The sequence below is a fragment of the Mesocricetus auratus genome, unplaced genomic scaffold, assembly GCF_017639785.1.
Source record: "Mesocricetus auratus isolate SY011 unplaced genomic scaffold, BCM_Maur_2.0 Super-Scaffold_100011, whole genome shotgun sequence".
Lineage (NCBI taxonomy): Eukaryota > Metazoa > Chordata > Mammalia > Rodentia > Cricetidae > Mesocricetus > Mesocricetus auratus.
This window is the reverse complement of record NW_024429195.1, coordinates 82,694,174-82,703,420: the sequence shown is the minus strand read 5'-3', so window position 1 is coordinate 82,703,420 and position 9,247 is coordinate 82,694,174. Positions and strand designations below refer to the sequence as shown.

General features: G+C 48.7%; 1 protein-coding gene across 2 annotated transcripts in view; it reads right to left on the bottom strand.

The window, feature by feature from the left end:
- Positions 1-2,506: 2,506 nt before the first annotated feature.
- Positions 2,507-9,247, bottom strand: part of Syn3 (synapsin III) — a 431,748-nt gene continuing 425,007 nt past the window's right edge. For both annotated transcript variants that reach the window (XM_005083805.4, XM_013123359.3), the window contains exons 13-14: positions 6,632-6,923; positions 2,507-5,422 (exon numbers count right to left, since the gene is read on the bottom strand). In XM_005083805.4, coding sequence (XP_005083862.1) covers positions 5,290-5,422; positions 6,632-6,923 — 425 coding nt within the window. In that variant the 3' untranslated portion in view covers positions 2,507-5,289. The remainder of the gene's footprint in view (positions 5,423-6,631; positions 6,924-9,247) is intronic.

The window sequence follows — 9,247 nt, the reverse complement described above, 5'->3', positions numbered from 1 at the left end:
TCTTCCATCTTTCTCAGCCTCTAAGGTCTCCTATAGTTGCTTTTCAGTAGTGGGAGCTTGCGTCTCCTCCCCGAACCACTCTAAACAGAAAATGCCCCTTTGGCGTGGCTGGTAATTCAGTTTTGGGAAGACCCCTTTCCAACTTGTGACTCCCTGTGTAAAACCCTGAGTTCTCTAGCTCTGCTTAGTTCTTCTCAGCCTTAATTCTTAACCGGTGGAGCCAGATAGTCCCCCTTCTTCTGTTCAGACTTGCTTCCCAGGCCTATTTTTTCCTACCCTGCCAATTTGAGCCTTGGAGAAGAGCTGGACAGCTGCTCTGCTGTAGCCTAGTGTAGGCAATGCTTTGTAACTACTTGGATGGCAAATCATGTAAAGATGTGTGTACGCTTTGCCCCCCTTGGCCTGGAGGAACTCTGATGAGGTTAGACGGACTACCATTGGGCCTGTAGGCTCTGCCTGTCTCAGCTTCCCCACTGCCGAGATCCCAGTGCCCACCACCATGCCCGGCCTTCACCATGGCTTCTGAGGATGGAGTGCAGGCCCTTGGGCTTGCACTGGAAACATCTAAATGACTGAACTGTATCTCTCCAGTCCCTTCTTGTTTTCTCTACTGGGACTCCCAAGTGAGTTGTAACATTTGTTTCTGATATTCTGAAGAAGTGCTGGGTGTAAGAAGTGTTAACTAGAGTCTTCTTGAGACTCATTGAAAAGCTCTGGGCATTTTTGGTTTTTCCTCTGGCTCTACCAGTTAGGTCTGTCTATGAAGCCTGCACATGCATGTTTCATCTGTCTGGGCTTCTGTGTCCTTTAAGCGCTGTGCTTGGTAAATGGACCAATGAGCCTTGCTTTTCACCCAGCCTTCCCATTCGTCTTTGCTCAAACCCAAAGTGCTGCCTCCTAGTAAAGTCTAAATATTAAACAGTTTAGTTTAGTCAGCTACTTGGGCCTAGGACAGCATCTGACACCAGCTTAGTGTATCAGCCAGTGTGACTCTGGGATAAGGAAGCTAGAGATACATGGGCGGGGGGAGAGGAGAGAGAGAAGAGGAGAATACCTCCGATCTTAATCTGTCATGTGCGGGTCACTAATTTGCTAAGTTTCAAGGAGAGTCCTGAGCACGTAACTGCCACTGAGCAGCCGCTCCAGCTTGCTTCTCAGGTGCCTCTCCGTGACATGGAGTTTTTGGCTGATTTTATGAGAGTGAAGAATTGTCACTCCTGATCATCCAGGATTAGAGCTAGAGCCAGCTGCATGCTCGGAGTTAATGCACCAGCCCAGAGGCCTCGGAGGATCAAGGGAAGAGAAATGGTGTGAATATTCTGTGCCACCCGTTTGGGAGTCCCTAGTCATTGTACACAAACTGGATGGGTCTTTGTTGTATCTCAGCATGGAGGGAAAATACTATTGTTTGGGTCAAAGTTGTAAAAGATTGCAAAACCCAATACATATAACCTTTCAGGGTCTATTTACAGTGACTCCCCCTTTCCTTTTGCCCTTTTCCACCTCTAAATGTCACAATTATTGAAGGTTAAAGTTTTGGGAGCAATTAGATTTTGGGTGAAAACAATCCATTGGAGAGATGTGGCTTCCATGGGACCTGCATATACCCTTGGCCTCTGTCTTCATTCCCAGGCCAGTTGGAAATTATTTGAAAGTGTTGGCTACACTCTAGTGTTAGGTCAGGGATCTAGACATACTTGCATGACTAGAGACATTTTGTGTGCTACTGTAAGGGATCTTGGATGGATGTCACTGAATGTTGAGATGTATTTAGGGGCAGATTGTAAGTGAGAACCTTAGCAGGGCTGGTGACTAAAATATATCCATCTCTGCCCTGCTGTAGAATGGCAGCCCAACCTCAGCTGAACTCCAGGACACCCGGAGGCTGGTCCAACTGCAGGTTCTGTGCCTTCTAACTGCAAGTTCATAGTCCTGTTGTGTGAAGCCAAGCTTCCTCTGCCTGTATAGCTAGTTCTGTCCAGGGCCATGGCCTACACTTGGAGAGACTCCCTGCTGCCTGTTACTACTCCATGTGTCTGGAGCTGTTTATTGTTGAGATATGGGGGAGGCTACTGTAGAGTGATGACTGCCACAGGCATTCCCTATATTCTTAACTACCTAAAGCACGGCTTCCGTGAAAGTTATCCCACCGTTTTCCAGAATGCAAGATCATCCCCCTTCCTGCTCTGTGTGAGATGCTTGACTCTTAGCGACTGATGCACGGTTTTCCACAGGGGCCACTTCAGCTGCCATCGTCAGGAGCAAAGGTTCCCCAGGTTTCCTCCACATGGTCCTTACAGTGAGCCCTGGCTTCTCAGGGTCTAATAGGGAAGCCGTCTGTTACTGAAGGAAGTTACCAGGGACCCACTAGAAAGAGGACTATGGTCTGAAATGAAGTAATGGGGTTTTGAGATGTTACCTTTCCTTCCTTCCTCCCTCCCTCCCTCCCTCCCTCCCTCCCTCCCTCCCTCCCTCCCTCCCTCCCTCCCTCCCTTTCTTCCTCCCTTTCTTCCTCCCTTCTGTGTAGCCCTAGCTTTCCTGGAACTCTATTGTAAACCAGGCTGGCCTCAATTCAGAGATCTGCCTACCTCTGCCTCCTGAGTGCTGGAATTAAAGGCATATACCACCATGGCTGGCAAGATATTACATTTTAGTGTGTTTGTTCTGGTCATTAGTCAGGCACTGTGTGTGTGTGTGTGTGTGTGTGTGTGTGTGTGTGTATGTGTGTGTGTGCACGCGCGCATGTGTGTGTAAAATGCAGGGTGGGGGGAGAAGGGAAGAGGATGCTGGGGACCTGCAAAGGGGACTCACGCCTCCTTAGGTAGATAATCAGAGAGCCAACAAGTGCATCCTCTTCTGTGGAGCTCACTTTACCAGACTCTTTGACACTTCAGATCTTACCCCCTCCCAGTCCTTCCTTCTGCCTCACCTAGCTTTCTTTGGAGGATCTAGAGAAAGGTGCAGGGCTGTCAGAGCAGAGGAGAGTGGGAGGAAGGAGCAACATCTGAGAACTCAGAGCTGTCTTCTTCCTTTGGATAACAACCTAAAGCCTGGCTGTGGGTGCTGGCCGAGAGAGCTCCCTTCCCTCACAGGGTAGTAGGCGGGGACGGGGAACACTGGCTGTTTGCCATGTGTCCTACCACATTCTGCCTCATCCCCATTGTCTCCAAGAGCATTCTGGAAGCTCTTGCCAGCCTCATTCTGTGATAGAAGAGCGGCTGAGAAAATGAGGAGGCCATGGGCAGGGTGGAATAGGCACACCCCAGGGACTGCCCTGCACACACTGAACCCATTGGAAGTTAGGGGGAAGGAGGCTGGCCTTTGTTGCTATGGGGGACACTAGACCTTCCATAGCCCACTCCTCACTTCACACCAGAGCATGTTGATTCTAGTCAATTCCAACTAGGCAGAAGCCCTGCAGTCTACAGCTCCAAATCGTGTCCTTGGTGGTCACCCGGCCTACACGATGTAGAGTCACAGCTGCTGTGTATTGCTTCAAGCCAAGGGTATGGGAAGAGGCCGGCACTTGCTCTCAGTGTTCACTTGATCATGAGGAAGGGAGATGCAAGGAGGAAGAGGATGACGCTGAGTGCCAAGTGGACCTCTGCAGCCAGGGCCAAAGCCGCCACTTGTGATGCTGAGCTCATCCAACTTGAAGGTGCATTCTGCAGAAGTGCAGGGTTCTAGTGACCAGGCAGGTGAGGGATCTACCCTTGTCTCTGTCACTCCAGTCTGGGCTGGAAGGACCAGAAAGTGATGAAGGCTTGCTGGGTGTGATGGCTCATTCGTGCAGTCTCAGCACTTGGGAGGCTGATGAAGCAGGTGTCACCATGAGCTTGAGATACATATTAAGTTTTGGGCCAGCCTGAGTTGCTGAATGAGACTGTTTCAAGAAAAACAAGCAGAAAACTCCCCAGAAACCATGGTGGCTGCTTCTGTGCTCCTGGAGACCTGGAAAAGCCTCCGATGATCAGGCCCCACCAGTCTGCAGAAGTTCCATAACCAGAAGCTGCTGCAGTTATGACTAACTCTTCCCTCCCTCATACTGTGCAGGGAAGGCACTCCTCAGGTGGCCGAGGGGGCTGTGCAGATATGCATGGCTATGTTCTGATGTCATGGCTCGTCCTGGGACCAGGGCGCTACTGCTGGCACCGACAGTGTTCCTAGCACCAGGTGCTTAGTGATGTGCTCCGGGAGGCAGTCTGTTAGAGGGGAGGAGCAAACGAGCCCTGGGGGCGGGGCAGGGGGCAGTCAGGACCACTTGGCTCTGCAGCAAACCATCTTAGTCTTAATGCCTGGAAAAAGGTTGTAGTGGAACTTTTTCTAGAAGAAATTCCAAAAGGCTCAACGTGCGTCCTGTATTCTGTGTCTCCTAACGAGAAGCACACACAGTTTCTGAAGGCTGTCCCACCAGGAGACCTTTTGTAAATGTGGTGACCTATTGACACTCTGTCCAGAGCAGGTAGAATGCTGAACCATACAGAGCTCATAACTATGTCTCCTTATCCTGCCAGAGCTCTCCATTCTGGATTTCCATCTAACCTTGAGGAAGAAACAGATTCTCAGTGAGGTCAGAGACACACAATTCTGTGACCCTCTCCACAGGAGGCACAGGCTCTCTCCTCTGGATTCCTGCTGTTGGCTCTAGGCCTGGGTAGCATTATATGGGGTTTCCTGTTCTGTTCTGAAAGGCCCGACTTGTTGCATAGGGTCTAGCTGCTTTTTTTTTTTTTTTTTTTTTTTTTTTGGCATCAAGGCCCCTATGAGGTCCAGCTGTGATGGGGCCTTTGTCAGCCTGTTCCAGCCAGGGTAGCACTAGCTTTAGGTCTGCAGTAGGCTCCTGTGCTGGGTTTTCCTGTATCTGTTTGCAAAAACACCATCCAAAAGTATTGCCTCTTGTGTTGCTGAGGTCTGACTACAATGTCAGCATTTGACAGAGGTGAGTCCAGGCCTCAGAGGCAAGCAAAACACTAATAATGCAAAAAAAAAAAAACGAGCCACACAGACATGTTACTTGGTACCAGTGGCAGGGGAGCAAGCATATGGTGGGTGTAGTGATGCCTTGTCTGTCTAGAAGGCCCGTGCTGAGGAACCCAGGGGCTCTCAAGGCTCCTGCTCAGTCAGACAGCATTGGAATGTCATGGTCATGGAGATGGGAGTGCATGTAGATCAGTTCCTGGATCAGAGGCATCTAGGAAGCATGTTTCCACAGGAACCAAAGCTGAGGAGGAGGGAACCAGAGAGAGGCTCCAGTCACTGAGTCCTCCCGCCCTCCAGCCTGGGGAGGGGCTAGTCGGAGAAGAGGCTGGCAAAGGACTTCCTCAGGTTGCGGATGGTCTCAGCCTTGGCCTCATCTTCGCTTGGGGTCCCTCGATGGCAGGCATCTGATGTGCTGAGGCTGTTAGTCAGGGACTGAGATTTGCTAAAACAGAAAGGGTTTGGGATGGTCATGGCTGGGACTCCTAAAGGAATGAGTCTGGGGCCAACCCTAGAGCCTGCTAGCTGAACCCAGTCATCAAAGGATGGTGAGACCATAAATGAGACATCTCAGTGTGTACATGGTGCTAGCCTAGAACTTTGGAAGGTGGGGAGGTATTGACTTGATTTTAGGTATAGACATTTGGGTTCCCAGAGGCAAGTGTTTGGCTTGAATAGACCTTCCAGCACGAAGCAGGGAGCATGCACTACTTCATTCTTTCCCTCATCCCAGGCAGCTCCAGGTATTCTCACAGAGTTCCCCAGCATTAGCTGAGAAATTGACAGTCCCTGTTCTAGGTTCCCTGTCTTGGTTGAGGGGTTGTCCAGATCAGAGAGGCCCGTGGGCATGTCTGTGAGGGTTGCCTTGTTAATGGGTACAGAAGGGCTGGACCACTGTAAGTAACACCATTCCCTAGACAGGTGGCTTTGAGCTATGTGAGGCAGGGGTCGGTGAGCAAGTCAGCTAACAGCATTTTCCCATGGTTCCTGCTTCAAGTTCTGGTTTTAGTTCATTTCCTGATTCCTTGAAACAATGAACTATGGCCTGGAAGCTGAACTATGGCCTGGTAGCTATAACAAATCCTCTCCTCCCTTTAGTTGTTTAGAAAAAGTCTTTAAAAGATTTTTGTTTATATTTTATGTGCATGGGTGCTTTGCCTGAATGTATCTCTGTGTGTTACATGCAAGTCAGAAGAGGACATCAGATTCCCTGGAAACTGAGTTACAGATGGCTGTGTGTCACCATGTGGGTGCTGGGAACCGAACTCTGGTGCTCTTAACCACTGAGCTGTCCATCCAGATCCTCTAAAATTGTTTTTTGTCAGAGTGTTTTGTCACAGCAACAGGAAGCTAGAACAGCCACATAAATTTGGGTTTGTTTGTTACATAGCAAGTGACAACCAATATAGGGATCATAAGGACATGGTGGAGTCTAATCTGTACTCTCTTATATTTTTGCCTGTGAGCCTAGCCTTAATCTGTACTCTGAAATTGCTGGTCCTTGCTACACAAATGCCAGTCTGTAGATCCACTCCCCCCTATTTGAGTTCTAGGCAAGGGTTTGTTCTTGGTCTCTTAGTTCCTGACCCTGAATCAGCTCATTGTGGCCATATTCTAACTCTGCTCTACACGCATTCAGACTCTGAACACTTACTTGAGGTGAGGGTGAGGTGGTGCTGACTTCTGGGGCTCTTCCCCCTGCTGGGAAGAGCTGCGGCTCTGCACGGGTACTCGGGGATGTGAGCCGATGCTGGCACTTGGCTTGGAGGCCTGGTTTGGAGAACTGCCACCAGATGCCCGGGCTAGCTGTGGAGAGCCCGGTGACCTTTGCTGCTGTGGAGATCCAGATTGAGGGCTCACAGGCTGTTGGCCTTGTGGGGAAAGCCTCTGTTGGGATGGACTTCGAGATCTGGGAGGCTGAGGAGACGGAGCTTGACGAGGGCTCCCTACAAGCCAAAGAAAGAGTTAAATTTCAATTTGTTTTGGGAGTAAGTGTGGCTGTGCACGTAAACACACACGTTTATATGAACATGGTTTTTGTAACTGAAAACAACACAGATGTCAGGTCTCAGGGAGGTGGTTGGGAAATCAGGAAAGCTAGATGGCAGGAGACGTAGTTCAGTTGGTAGAGTGCTTGTTTAGCACGCACGAAGCCCTGTAATGGATTCCCAGCATGCTTAGGCATGGTGATGCATGCCTGTAATCCCAGTATTCAAGTGGCAGAGGCAAGAAGATCAGGAGTTCAAAGTCATCCTTGATGATACAGAAAATTCAAGCCTCTGTCCCCCCCTGTGCCCCCCTCCCTACATAAATCCCTGTGTCAAAACAAACAGCAGCAACAAAACATCAAGATGCAGGAGCGTGGGCCGATTGCCACATGTTATGTCAAGTGTGTGCCAAGACTACACCACTAAACAGAAAAAGTAGTTATAACATAGTGTGTATTTGTTTTTCATTTGAGCATTGATGTGTAGAGTCATGTAAATAAACACTGGAAAAGTTGTTCATTAGAACTGGCCAGCTTCCCACTCCAATGGATGGATGGATTCGCGGGCCAATTGCGTCAGAAGATACACTGGTTGTTTCTTACAGCTCTTGGCTTAGCAAACAAATTAGTATTTTTTTGCTTGAGCATGTGCACAGCATTGACCCTAAAAAGATGAAGTTTATTAAAAGAAAACTTCATGCTCACTGAGTTTGAAAAATTAGTTAAACAAATTAATATGATTCTGTTATTTATAGAAATTAGTGAAAATGTTTTTAAGTTAGCCATGTTAATTCACTGAGTGTTTCCTTTAGTTGCCTCAATTGGTTTTAAGTTATTTTTCAACTCATCCAAATTAAGTTTGGCCGCATGTTCTTTAAAATGTCTTTATGACACTGCTTCTCTCTGGGCTGGAGAGGAGATGAGAACACACTACTCTCTGATGTTAAAGAGATGCTGTTCAGAGGTTTGAAGAATTGGTCCTGGGAAGAACAGGAAAGGAGGCGATGGACCATTTGTAACTATTACTATTGTCAAACAGGGGAGAAGGCTTCCTGTGTCAGAGGGTGGTGACTGACAACCCTGAAAAGCAATATGTCAGTCAGAATTGCTGGGAAGACAGCAGGCATAAATAGCAAGCTGTGTAATTGTCATTAATTGTAAATTATTATCAGCGAGGACTGAGCCCTCCAGGTCCACCCTTTGTCAGACCTCTTTCTAACGAGTTAGTGCTGTCCTGTACACAAGTCCCCATTACTCATCATGGAAGCTGTAAGGGAAATTGAGCTTTGAAGGGCTGTCACCACTTGCCTAGACCGGAAAGGCGGTGACGTGGGGGTGGACTGAATATGCGCACATAAACTACCGGGAGAGTTGCTAGTTCACACAGGGCTTGCTTTAGTTTTGTCTTAAAGACCCCAGAGTTCTATGTGTTGGAGGCTTCCTCCCTGTGTGTGTGACACTCTGGGGATGAAGTGGAATGGCAGTTAGGTCATTGGGGACGTGCCCTTTATCTCTTTGTTTCCCTGAGTCTTCCTCTGTGATGTCCCTACTGTGTGAATACTGTGTCATCACAGGTCCTAAACACAGGGCCAAGTGACTGGACCTCTGAAACAGGAGCTGGGATAAAGCCTTTCTCCTTTTAGAGTTGAGTTTAGGTATTTGGTGCTGGGAAGCTGACACCTACCATCTCCCTTGGGTAAACTCCATGCGTTCCCCAGGAAAAAGAAGAAAACCAGCACAGTAAGAAAGATGAAAGATGGGTGGGCAACCCTCTGTGTGCCTAGCAGGTTACTATCCACAAAATGTTTCTGTTCTTTTTTCCCCTTATTTTTTATTTAAATTAGGAACAAGCTTGTTTTACATGTCAATCACAGTTCCCTCTCCCTCCCCTCCTCCCCTACCCCTACCCCTGCTCCCCAGGGAGGATGAGGCCTTCCATGGGGAATCTTCAACATCTGTCATATCATTTGGAGCAGGGCCTAGACCTCCCCTTGTGTGTAGGCTGAAAGAGCATCCCTCTATGTGGATTGGGCTCTCAAAGTCCATTTGTGTACTAGAGATAAATACTGATCTACTACCAGAGGCCCCATAGATTGTCTAGGCTGCCTAACTGACACCCATGATCAGGGAGGTTCTGGGTCAGTCCTATGCTGGTCTCTCAGCCATCAGTCTGGGTTCCATGAGCTCCTCCTTGTTCAGGTCAACTGTTTCTGTGGGTCTCTCCAGCCTGGTCTTGACTCCTTTGCTCATCACTCCTCCCCTCTCTGCAACTGAATTCCAGGA